The sequence below is a fragment of the Labeo rohita genome, chromosome 7 (assembly GCF_022985175.1).
Source record: "Labeo rohita strain BAU-BD-2019 chromosome 7, IGBB_LRoh.1.0, whole genome shotgun sequence".
Classification (NCBI taxonomy): domain Eukaryota; kingdom Metazoa; phylum Chordata; class Actinopteri; order Cypriniformes; family Cyprinidae; genus Labeo; species Labeo rohita.
The window spans coordinates 32,782,248-32,795,398 of NC_066875.1; the positions used below are offsets into that span (position 1 = coordinate 32,782,248).

General features: G+C 35.8%; 1 protein-coding gene across 3 annotated transcripts; it reads left to right on the forward strand.

The window, feature by feature from the left end:
• The first annotated feature begins 311 nt into the window (after positions 1-311).
• On the forward strand, positions 312-11,512 carry dapk2a (death-associated protein kinase 2a). 3 transcript variants are annotated; one of them, XR_007827999.1, is made up of 11 exons: positions 312-1,210; positions 1,943-2,010; positions 4,059-4,280; positions 4,421-4,559; positions 4,722-4,851; positions 6,757-6,805; positions 6,884-6,910; positions 7,010-7,162; positions 7,282-7,327; positions 7,413-8,146; positions 8,733-11,512. XR_007827999.1 is itself a non-coding variant. In XM_051113759.1 (10 exons), exons 2-10 carry the CDS (start codon positions 1,949-1,951, stop codon positions 8,037-8,039), a joined length of 1,455 nt encoding a protein of 484 aa, XP_050969716.1. In that variant the 5' UTR covers positions 313-1,210; positions 1,943-1,948; the 3' UTR covers positions 8,040-8,213. The 3 variants fall into 3 exon arrangements, 2 of the variants coding, with proteins under 2 accessions (XP_050969717.1, XP_050969716.1); XM_051113759.1 differs by lacking the exon at positions 8,733-11,512 and having other exon boundaries at positions 313-1,210; positions 7,413-8,213; XM_051113760.1 differs by lacking the exon at positions 8,733-11,512 and having other exon boundaries at positions 312-2,010; positions 7,413-8,213.
• Positions 11,513-13,151: the final 1,639 nt, after the last annotated feature.

Sequence of the window (13,151 nt, forward strand, 5' to 3'; positions counted from 1 at the left end):
TTTTAGATTAAATGAAGAAAAAAGAATCAGTCAGGTATAGTCTTGAATTTAGGCTAATGTAGCTATTTCTGCTGTTCCATGAGGCATATGTTTTAAATTTATGCATTAAATCAAATAAATGTAGATGATAGTGTCAGTCAAAGAAATTCTCATTAAAAAATAACTTCACTAAGTAGTTGTTTGGCATGTTCTTTCTCATTTTTTACTTACACTACCGTTCAAAAGTTTGGGGTCAGTACATTTTTATTCTTTCTTTTTTTTTTTTTTTTTTTTTTTTTAGAAATTAATACTTTTATTCACCAAGGATGTATTAAGTTAATAATTAAAAGTTTATTAAAAGTTAATAATAAATAATTGACATTGTTATAAAATATTTATATTTTGAATAAACACTGTACTTTTTAAACTTGTTTTTCATGAAAGAATCCTGAAAAAAAAAAAAAATCACAGGTTCCAAAAAATATTTGGCAGCACAACTGTTGATATTATCCAACATTGATCATTCTAATAATAAATCCGCATATTAGAATGATTTCTGAAGGATCATGTGACACTTAAGACTGGAGTAACTGCTGATAAAAATTCAGCTTTTCATCACAGGAATAAATTCTATTTTAAAGTATGTTAAAATAAAAAAACATTATTTTATATTGTAAAAACATTTTGCAATATTACTGTTTTTTTTTTCTATATTTTTAATCAAATAAATGCAGCCTTGATGAGCATAAGAGACTACTTTAAAGACTATTACAAGTCTTACTGACCCAAACTTTTGAACGGTAGTGTAAGTATTTGCAAGTGTTTTATTACCTTATTAAAAACCTACAAACAACTGTTTGTCACATGTTAAAAATGATAAGCTTTAGCACATGTCAGCAGTAAACAGAATTGCAAGAGTGAGAGGACGGATAACATTGATCATTCTGCCTGAAACTGTGACCCACAGTCAGCGACTTTGTGAACGATTTGGTCCGACCTGAATATAGGCAAATTCGGAAGAATCCTTTATGTTGTGTTATATTTTTTTAGTCATGGGAGAAGCCTGCCAATGTGTTGTCGTTTTTACGCTCAGGCACGAGTTCAACAGGTGGCGTGTCCACTTTTAGAAACACGCTGCTCTGACTCGTCTGCTTTTCTAAAGGTCTATGAAGCAAGTCGCGTGAGCACGTGAAAGGATTCAGTATCGTAACATATTTGTTTGTGATGACAGGTAGGTACATTTCTTGTTCTTTTATTCACTTTTAATAAACATACTAGTCATGCAAATTGTCACAAACTCTTTGGATTAGTCCTTAAATGTTACCTCTGTGGAGGAGTGACTGGAGTATTTGATGATTTTTATTAGTCTGCTCGTGCGCGTGTAACTATTTCGAAAATTAAAAACAAACTAAGTGAGTGCATGACACCGTCTTTTTGGAGAAATGGAATTTATCTGGTATTGTGACGATCAGACCTACCTCTAGGATGAATAGTAGTTAAAACTGTCGTGTTTTTCAGGTAAAAGGTGGTTCTTTTTCGAGAGAAGCATCTAATGCATATTATAAGAGTTGCAACACTGGAAGCATATTTTGTCAGTTAGAAAATACCTGTCAAAATAGACTTTTTGAGTTGTGCATTTTGTCAGTCGTCCATTTTACCCCCTATATTCTAGACACCGGGTTTCTTTGGATTAATTTAGGCTAAATATAGGTGAGGCCTCGTCCTTATCTTGCACACTTCAGTAAGATCTAAATTTGTCCCACCATCATGAATGAAACATTTAGGTCACAACAAACTATATAGTACTGTATGATCAGTTTATAACGTATATGCATTAAATAGCCGTTTAAACTGACATGCACAGATGATTTAACGATTGTATAAAACAGTTGTACCTTTTGGTGTGTACTGTTTGTTGTGAGTCCAGTAAATCTAATCTAATCTTTCTTGTTTTTTAAACAAGATCACAATGGCTGTGTTTAGGCAGCAGCAGGTCGAGAATTTCTATGAGATTGGAGAGGAACTTGGGAGGTAAATATTTAGCTGGTTTATCATATACTTGCTGATTGCTGCAATACATACTGATACATTTTACACAGCTGTATTCATATAGGGGCTGCATGTGCCATTGTATAAGTCAGAGTTGAAAACATTTTGAAAAAACATGTCTTTTTCCACACATTTTGTATGTATGAAAATTGTATAATATCCAAGGTACACATTTCTAGTAATTGTGCAGTTAATTCTCATACTGTATATTCAGAATTTTTGTCATATTTTTCCTCTCCCCAAATTTGTCACTACCGAAACACAGTAATATATATAAGAAGGGTTATATTGACCTATGCAGATTTTGTTTACATCTACCTTGTACATATATTTTTTGCTATTTTATTAAAAAGTTTTCAGAGGTAAATCAATAACAGTTACAATGTTAACAATATTTCAATTGTAATTTATGAGATTTGTTGTATTTTGAATCCAGTCTTTCTTTGTAAAAGGCAAAAAGTTGATCATACTGATTTCAGTGTTAAGGATTTATTAGTTTGAATACACACTGAACCAAACACTATCATAACATCTTAGTTAATAATTTAGTATGCGTAATTTTTGATAAAATATCCCATATTTCAGTAGTGACAGTAATGTTTTGGTAACATTACAGAATTTTACCTCACATACTAAAACGCTACTAAAATATTAAAAAATTGCATAACTGTACTTAATTTTTGTTAATTTCCCCCAAATAAAGAATTATGTGTTCCCTTTGTCACTACCAAAACAGAAGGTGACAATTTTAGTTACATTTGTGCCCAGTTCAAAGATGCTAATCAGCAGATGGTTAGCTAGCACAGTTGCACACATATAAAAATGTTATGGAATAAAAAAGTGTGGTTAATTTTCAGAAAAAAGGTTCGGTAATGATGTTCCTAAAAGTTACACACAGATTTTTAGACTTTTGAACACATTTATCTCAAAATTATGGGACCTATCTACTCACCATGTAGCTATGAGAGAGAGAAGATGAATATTTCCTGATCATAAATGTAGGGGTGTAATTAAAATCAGTCACATACATTGTTTCAGTAGTGACTTGAAAAATGCGGGACATTTCTATATTTTTAAAAAGAACAATGGGATTTCAATATCACTTTCATAAGTTGAAATTTAGGGGTTAGTTTTCAGGTCAGCCACCTCCCAAATGAAAGTACCCAATATATGATATTCTATATATGTAACCCTGGACCACAAAACCAGTCTTAAGTCGCTGGGGTATATTTGTAGCAATAGCCAAAAATACATTGTATGGGTCAAAATTATTGATTTTTCTTTTATGCCAAAAAACATGAGGAAATTAAGTAAAGATCATGTTCCATGGAGATATTTAGTAAAATTCCTACTGTAAATATATCAAAACTTAATTTTTTATTAGTAATATGCATTGCTAAGAACTTTATTTGGAAACTATAAAGGTGATTTTCTCAATATTTAGATTTTTTTGCACCATCAAATTCCATTTATTCAAATAGTTGTATCTCAGCCAAATATTGTTCTATCCTAACAAACCACACATCAGTTGAAAGCTTATTTTTTCAGCTTTCAGATGATGTATACATCTCAAAATTGACCCTTATGACTGGTTTTGTGGTCCAGGGTCACACACATATATACATATATATATATATATATATATATATTAAGCTTACTGATATTGTAAACATTATTGTGGGTTTTAATAGATAATAGAAGGTTTTAGTAAACATCTAAGATTTGAATACACTTTTGCAGTTTGCACCAATTCTGTAGAATGGCCCATAAAGGGGGGCTTTGGGTCATTCGCCTCACTCCAAAACATTTATCCCAGCACAATTCTGAAAACACTAACATTTTAATTGAGTCCTTGATACGAACTGAATTTAATAACAATCTGCAGTGTACAGCTGAGAATATATGTATATTATATACATTATGTCCTATAAGTGTCTATATTATATATAGTATAAACACTTATAGGAGGATGCATTATGGTGTATTGCTTGTGTCAGTGTGTGTTTTATAACTGTTCATGTGTTTTTCAGTGGGCAGTTTGCAATTGTAAAGCAGTGTCGTGAAAAGAGTTCAGGCCACGATTTTGCAGCCAAGTTCATAAAGAAGCGGCAGAGTATTGCTAGTCGGCGAGGTGTGGTCCGAGAAGAGATTGAGCGAGAGGTCAACATCTTACAGCAGATACACCATCCCAATATTGTCATGTTACATGATGTGTTTGAGAACAAGACAGATGTGGTGTTGATTTTGGAGCTGTGAGTAGAGCTTGTGTTGATGCTTATACAAATAATTTCACCATTACATAACCTTGAGCTTGAATCATATTGTATATGCGTATTTTATTAAATTGTGCACCTACCTATTGTTACTGAGAGGATATTGCATATTTTCATAGGGTGTCTGGAGGAGAGCTTTTCGACTTTTTGGCAGAGAAAGAGTCTTTAAGTGAGGAGGAAGCCACACAGTTTATTAAACAGATTCTAGAGGGCGTACACTATTTGCACACAAGGAATATTGCTCATTTTGACCTGAAGGTACAGTACACCCCCTGGTCTCATAACACTGCCCCAGTACAACACAATTGCGCTGACAGATGTGGAGTGCTGCAGAATGCTCTGTCAGAAGAACAGTGTGGCTTTGTGTGCATAGGCGTGTGGGTGTGTTCCTGTGTGTGTAATTTATTTTCTGGTTTGCAGCCTGAAAACATCATGCTTCTGGATAAGAACGCCCCTCTCCCCCGAATCAAACTCATTGATTTTGGCTTGGCCCACAAGATTGCTGAAGGGGTTGAATTTAAAAACATCTTTGGAACACCAGAGTTTGTTGGTATGGCAGTTGTTTTCTTTAATCCTCTTCAACATGCACACTCAAGGGCCATTCACACAGAACATGTTTTGAATGCAAGGGTCTTATAGGGATAGTTCACCCAAAAATGAAAATTCTGTCATTAGTTACTCACCCTCATGTCGTTCCAAACCCGTAAGAAAATTTTCACTTTTGGGTGAACTATCCCTTTCAAATGCACTTGAGTGCAGTATTTTTAAAATGCTGTTTTATGTTTTTGTCTAATCTAAAAAAGTGTTCTGTGTAAATGACTCCTAGCATTTACTCATGCTCAGGCCATCCAAGATGAAGGTGAGTTTGTTTCTTGATCAGAACAGATATGGAGAAATGTAGCATTATCACTTGCTCACCAATGGATCCTCTGCATTGAATGGGTGCTGTCAGAATGAGTTCAGACAAAAACAGCACGATAATCCACAAGTAATCAACAGGACTCCAGTCAATCAATTAATGTCTTGTGAAGTAAAAAGCTGCATGTTGTAAGAAACAAATCCATCAAGACTTTTTTTATTTTGAAGGTAACATATGACTTTTTTTGTGTTTAATTGGTGTAATATCGTGAAAAAGAACAATCTAGTAACTTTGTTTTGGTAAGCCTTTTTCTGCAAGCATGTGAAAAAACAAAATGCTCAGATTTCGGTGTGATGTAGAAGAGGGTATCTTATAACTTTATCGACCCCAAATTAGCACATTTCCATCCACAGCGCTCTCATTTTGTTTTTGCAATCAAAAACGGTGTACTAGTTTCAACACCGTGGTGAAAGTTCAAGCGAAGCATACTAACTGTTCTGTCGTTGGGTGCACAGACGAGCACAGAACACTATTTAGAGTCCCAGCCTCAGAGGGGACAAGAGTTCATTTATTTACTGTATATTACACTGCTGCCACACAGATCTAATATAAACAAGTGATTTCTTTCCCAGCTGTTTACCTTTGCAGACATAACTTTCTGTTTTTGTAACTCCTTTGTGTTTTTAACATAAACTTTTGTGCATTTGACAGTTTAAGTGAAATAGGACATGAAAGAGAACTTAGTCTAGTACTCGCATGTTGTACAGCCGCTTTCTGTGCGTGTGCTTCGGATGTGTGCATTCAGCAAAACGTATATCAGAACTTTAAACTAATTAAAATGCATGATTTCAGCACGATTGACATGATAATCGAAACCAAACAGATGTTATTTTGGCAATGTCTGACTAATGAGCTGTAAAAGAACAGCCCTATCCTGAAAAAGGGAGTGGGGAGCAGCAGCTCACTTGCATTTAAAGAGACATACACAAAAACATCATGTTCCCGCTTCCACTCAGAATAGGCATTTTCAAAAGGCTATAATAAATGATATGTGGGGTATTTTGAGCTAAAACATCACAGACACATTCTGTGGACACCTGAGACTTGTATTACATATAGTACTATAGGTCTTCTTTAAACCATCTGGCCAAAATACGTGTTCATAATCCATAATATATAATAATGCTTACTCCAGTGAAAAAGTCCATCACATATTGTCCCCTCACAACAAAATCCACTAACGTAAATGGTGCTTGATCTGTGCATATTTCTCTCCTCATTCCTCTCCTCAGATAGAGTACACAATATTATGGATAGAGGCCTTGTTTGAAGTTGAAAACACATTAATGATGGATTTGTTTTTATTGGTTACTCGTGGATTATTGTTATTGTGACCAGCTGTTTGAACTCTCATTCTGACGGAACCCATTGAGCAAGTGATGTAATGCTAAAATAAAGAAACAAACTCATCTACATCTTGGGTGGTCTAAGTAAATATTCTACAAACTTTTGTTTTGTGTGAACTATTCCTTTAATACTTTACTCCTCTTCTAAGAATGATTTTTTTATACTTCATATAGTTTTTACTGTTTTCAGCTCCAGAGATTGTGAATTATGAACCACTGGGACTGGAAGCAGATATGTGGTAAGATTAGTTTTTAATGTAAGTACCTCAATAATTTGAAAGATTTAAATAACTAAACTAAATACTTTACTTTTATAGGAGTGTTGGAGTTATAACATATATTCTGTAAGTACACAAAACAAGCCTTATTTTTTCAAGCCTATAAATGCAGTATCTGATTAAAGGGAAGTTCTAATATGTTGCTAATATGCTTTCTGAATGTAGGTTGAGCGGGGCATCTCCTTTCCTAGGAGAAACGAAGCAAGATACTCTGGGAAACATCTCAGCTATGAACTATGAGTTTGATGATGAATTCTTTGGCCACACCAGTGAGCTTGCCAAGAATTTTATACGACAACTGCTGGAAAAGGACACCAAGTAAGTGCAGAGGGCTGAGATCATCTGAGGATGTGTATTTGAGTGTGAGCTTTGTCTTTGTGTGTGACAAAGCAAAATATGGTGCTTGTTGCAAGTAATATGGCATGAATGTGTTTCAGAAAGAGACTCACAATTCAAGATGCCTTGAACCATCCCTGGATTAAGGTATGTTGTCAGTTTGTGATTGCATGCCTGAAAGACTCAGTCCTTAAATATTGCTCTGAGTCTTAACCCCGTTGTCTTTTGGCAGTCTAACGAGCATAAAGAGGAACGCAGTAAAGCACCAGAGAGAAAGAGAGAGCGTAGGCAGCTGAAGACGAAGCGTCTCAAAGAGTACACCATCAAGTCCCACTCCAGCATGCCTCCTAACAACACCTACATCAACTTTGAACGCTTCGCACAGGTGGAGGAGGACGTGTCGGCCATGGAGGGCAGTTTCTGCCAGCTGGCTTCGGCTCACGACTCCCTGCAGGAAGACATTGACTCACTAGTGTCCGTCTACAATGAGAAGGAGATGTGGTACAAAGAAGAAAGCGAAAGCATCAGACATGAGTTGTCCCAGCTCCGTTATGAGTTTCGTAAAGTCGAAGCCCAGAGGCGGGGCGTTCACGAAGATATGAGGAATGTGGATGCCAACGTTAGCCGAGTGAGCGAGCGATATAAGGAGAGGCAGACTCGCTATGAGGCCTTGCAAAAAGAGCTGTGTGCTGAGCTCCAGTGGGTACAGGAAGTGGTGGGTTCGTTCCAGGTCACCTTCCCAAACTGTAGCTTTAGCAGCGTGTTTAATACCGATGTCAATGAAGCGCTGAAAGAGTTGCTGAATAGATCCTGTGGAGGAGACCTGCTGATGGGCAGCAATCTGGACCAGCAAAGATGACACATTAATAACCCCCCACCAACTGTTCACACATCGTTACATAAACACAGGCGAGATAAATGTGCTGAAGATACTGCACTGGGGAATATAGACCTGAATAAAAGCAGGTATGGTCAGTCAGAGAGAACTATATACATGAAAAATATAAGTGAATTATTATTTATGGTTAACAGGTTAAAGGGTTAGTTCACCCAAAAATGAAAATTCTTTCATTAATTGCTCACCCTCATGTCATTCAAAGTCCGTTAAACCTTTGTTCATCTTCGGAACACTTAATATTTTTGATGAAATTGATAGATTGATAGACAGCAAGGGTCCTTCTACGTTCAACATCAACAAAATAGTCCATGTGACATCAGTGGTTCAACTGTAATTTTATGAAGTTCCAAGAATAATTCTTTTGCACAAAAAGAAAAATTAAAAAAATAATGACTTTATTCAAAAATTCTTCTCCAAAGCATGGCGCACATGTGTTCCACATCAACAACACCACGCACATGCAGAGAAAAGCACGCGCATACATCATGGTACTCTCTAATATGGCACTAGGGTGACACAGAGTAGAAGAATTGTTGGATAAAGTCATTATTTTTTTTTTTTATGCAAAAAGTATTCTTGTAACTTCATAAAATTATGGTTGAACCACCAATGTCACATGGACTATTTTGTCAATGTTCTTTTTTACCTTTCTAGACCTTGAATGAGAAAGGACCCTTGCTGTCTATAGAGGGCCAGAAAGATCAAACATACCTTAATTCGTGTTCCGAAGATGAATGAAGGTCTTACGGAATTTGGAACTACAAGAGGGTGAGTGATTAATGACAGAATTTTTATTTTTGGGTGATCTATCCCTTTAAATGAAATTAATTCATGTTTTTAGGTCAATAGGGTCATTCCATCTAATTTTACTTCATTTTTTTACCTCTATGTTTTGGTATTTCAAAACCACCTGTTATTTGTTTATTCTTTAAAATGTGCACTAGATACCAGGTTTTTCAAGACCATCCTGAGCCAAGATATTGAGGTGTCCATAAATGTTTGTTTAATTTGTTGTGAGCCTTGACACAAAGACCAGCAACTGTGGATAAACCAAGTCTCAAACAAAATTTTTTTTTCCCATTTTTCCACAAGCTGATACGATTCTTTAGGGCCTTAATGAAAAGTCTATCACATATTTAGGTTAAATTTTATCAATGGTAGTGAAAAACAACACTTTTTACCTTGTGCAAACCCGTTTTGTTTCATGTTCCTTTAAAAGGTAATAAGCTCTGCTCACCCTGCCCCTGTCATCTGTGGGGCAACGAGCCGTCCTGTTTACATTAGCATTTAGCCACAACACTTGCTAACTAGCACAATATTAGGAAAGACGATTTGCAAAGATGCATTAAAAAACCTTATACTCACTTCTTCTGAAGCTGGATCACAAATGATTCGCATGAACATAGACGTGTTTATGTAGATCGGGGGCACATTCTCTTCAAAAACGAAAGTAACGTTAATCCTCTGCATCTTCAGCGGCTCATGTCAGGAGTAAATGTCGACTGCCATGTTCATTATTACATCCAACATCAATACACCTCAGTCGCTTAGGAGACATTCTTGTCTACTCCTGCTCTGGCATTGAAACAATGGCGTACTGTTTACAGCTCCCTCAGGGCAGGTCTAAGGTAAGATGGCCGTGTCAATCAACTATCCTGGGAGCGGCCTTGGTCTGTGTGACGTCACATAGCCAAGAACCTGAGAATGGCTTGATTTGAAAAAGGGAATAATAATTATAGGGATTAAAAAAATACCACTGGCTGGATTTTTATCATTATAGGGTGGTTGTGTATGCACACTGCCAACACATATTCATGTTCAAACAACATGTAAAAGTGGATTTTGCATCTGATGACCCCTTCAAAATTAGTCGAGCAACCTCCATTGGACAACTTGGGATGGATTGACCCTATAAAGGGATCCCTTAAAGGCATAGTTCACCCAAAAATGAAAAATACCCCAAAATTTAGTCACCCTCAAGCCATCCTATGATTTTATTCTTTCAGACGAATATACCAGACGGAGTTGTACCACAGTTGTCCAGGCTCTTCCAAGCTTTATTATGGCAGTGAATGGGGGTCAAGATTTTGAAGCAAAATAAAGTGCATCCATCCATCATATAAAGTACTCCACTCAGTTCCGGGGCAGTTAATAAACGCCATTCGAAGTGAGGCAACGTATTTGTATAAGAAAAATATCCATATTTAAAATGAGATTATCATATTCTCACCAGATTTCATACACTGGAATGCCTCTTGCTCTTACGTATGACAGTTTATGGTTCATAAAGACTTAAATGTAGATAATTTTCTTACACAAACGCATCAATTTGCTTCAGAAGGCCTTTACTAATCCCCCAGAGCAGTGTGAAGTACTTTTTATAATGGATATATGCACTTTATTTTGCTTCAAAATCTCAACAGCCGTACACTGTCAATATAAAACCAGGACATTTTTTACTCTAACTCCGACTGTATTGGTCTGAAAGATGAAACTTATATACACCTAGGATGGCTTGAGGGTGAGTAAATCAAATCATGGGGTAATTTTTAATTTTTGGCTAAACCAGGGGTGCCCAACCCTGTTCCTGGAGATCGACTTTCCTGCAGAGTTTAGTTCTAACCCTAATCAAACACACCTGTCTGTAATTATCAAGTGCCCCTTGAGATCCTAATTAGCTGGTTCAGGTGTCTTTGGTCAGGGTTGGAGCTGAACTCTGTAGGAAAGTCGATCTCCAGGACCAGGGTGGAGCACCCCTGGGCTAAACTGTCTCTTTAGGATTATCCTTTAAATGAAATGGTGCTACATAGCTGTTTTTTCTTCTATTTTGTCTTTTGTCTAGTATCGATATAGAGCAGATTGATAATTTTGAGTTGTAAAATTACAAAAGATGTTTAATATTATATAAAAGGTGTATTTAAAATCATGGTGCTTTTTTCATTTATATTACATGATCAGCTGTAATTTGTTCAGCCAGTATTTACACAGAACATGATGTCCACCTTTGGTTATTTGTGTACCAGATCAGATTAAATAAGGTTGAAATGGCAAATGAGCCAAGCTTATTTGATTAAACCTTGCAAATTTTTTGAATGTGCCACAGTTTCAGATTCAATTTTTGTTCTTTCTTTTACTTGCTGTCTAATGCAATGTGCTGCAGAGCAATGTGTGTTTATTTGGAATGTGCATTTGAGTTTATGTTGTATTTAATAAGTACAGAAGGGCTGTTTGTTATGTCTGCATGACATAAGTTGCTATGCTTAGTGGGATGATGCCCCTTCCAGCATGCACTCATGGACCTATCAGAGTGTAGACTCTTTTAAACAATTGATTACAGTATTGGAACTACTGGAAAGGGATGTTGATTCTCAGTGAACTATTGGGGAAGCTGTAAAGTCTTAATGGAAGTTATTCCTATGTCCCTTTGCATATTACTGGTGAGTAATACATTTAAGCTCTAGCATTATGTTTCCATTTTCTTGTGATAATTGTTCTGTCTCCTAAAGCATTTTAGATATATTGTGATTTTCAGTGCTGCATTGCATTCATTCTTCATTGCTTTAAAGACCTTCCTTTCTTCAAAGCATCCTTTTAAGATCTAACTCCTGTATTATAAATTCAAATGCATGCATGTTAAGATGCACGTAGCATTTCCACATTATCTATTATTATTTTGCAACATTTTTGTGTTGGTATTGGCCCAGTGTATCTGTCATTGTCACATGCTGTCGTAGAGAAAGGACACATATGTAAGTTATGTAAGTTCAACTGTGAAGCCGAACCACTTACCAGGATCCTCAAGTGACACTGTCATGCCAATTTGACTTGTTTTTCCCTCTCATGAGCAAGACAGAGCTTATTCATGTGCTGCAGCTGTTAACCCTGCTTATTGATGATTTGTGGGTGGTTTCAGCAGAAAAGGCAGAACCCTAGGAGGCAAGTTTGTCGTTTTTCAGCTCCAAGGGAATGTGTTTACAAATTAAAAAAAAAAAAAAGTACAGTGTCCCCAGATGTCAACACAAGGCATTCTATTACAACAAGTCTTGTTTTCCACTTGCAACTTCAAAACAGCATACCAGAAAGCAGTCCGAAATAAAAACTTGTTTTTGCATTATTACTTTAGGCCTGCAGGGGGCAGCGTACTCTTATACCCACAGGCATGTAGGCCATGAAAAGTACTAGTTTTAGATTGAAGTACTCATAATGTGTTTGTTGTTGAGTAACTCTGAGGGCAGTGACTCACTGGTTTTTGGATACTGTCCCTTATAAAGTTTGGGCAGGTCAGAGATGATCCAATGTTGCACTATAATTAAAGAACAAACAATTTTCAGGTCTTGCGCGTGTGCAACTCATGGACTCTTTTGTCAGTTTAAGCCTCACTGTAATTTATTCTTATTACATAAGCTTAATTATCTTATTTTAATAGCTTTCTTTGATCACACAACCACATTATCCCATTTTTATTGGACTCTGTGTGCGTGAACACACGCTGCTGTGTGTGCTCAGATAGTTGTGGAGAATCTTTATCTGTATGTGTGCAGTACAGATTAAGTCGGCCTTCTTTGTAACCATTACTTTTTTTATTCACTCTGTAAAAAAAAATTGTACCACAAAAAAATGAAAATTTAATTGCCTATTTAATTACATTTTTAAGATAAAATCAAGTTGATGACATTACATGTTAAATAGATGAAATGGAAATTATTGTTATAATTTTTTTTTTTTTAATTATTATTTAACCATTCAAAATAACACTATGTTAGACTGGTTTCTGATTGATGTTGCCAATATTATTTGGTAATTCTGAACTGCTGAAACACGTACAGTCAAAACAAAAAATATTCAGACACCAGATATAATTTTTGATATTTTTTTACTAGTGGTTGCAGGACACTATAGTTCATTTATGTAAGTGAGGACAGCAAAATAAAGTAAACTGTGACATATTATCCCAAAAAATTTTCATACAGTGGACTACTAGTAAAATTGATCGAAAGAAAATTATTCAGACGCTTTGACCTAACCATGTTTTGCTTAAGTAATTTTTTTTTTTAACTGCTAATGCGACCTTTT

Excerpts from the sequence above, each read along its gene's own strand:
- dapk2a (XM_051113760.1), top strand. The coding sequence starts at position 1,949 with ATGGCTGTGTTTAGGCAGCAGCAGGTCGAGAATTTCTATGAGATTGGA. Across the intron at positions 4,852-6,756 it reads TGGAACACCAGAGTTTGTTG|CTCCAGAGATTGTGAATTAT; the intron begins GTATGGCAGTTG and ends TACTGTTTTCAG. Across the intron at positions 6,911-7,009 it reads GGAGTTATAACATATATTCT|GTTGAGCGGGGCATCTCCTT; the intron begins GTAAGTACACAA and ends TTCTGAATGTAG.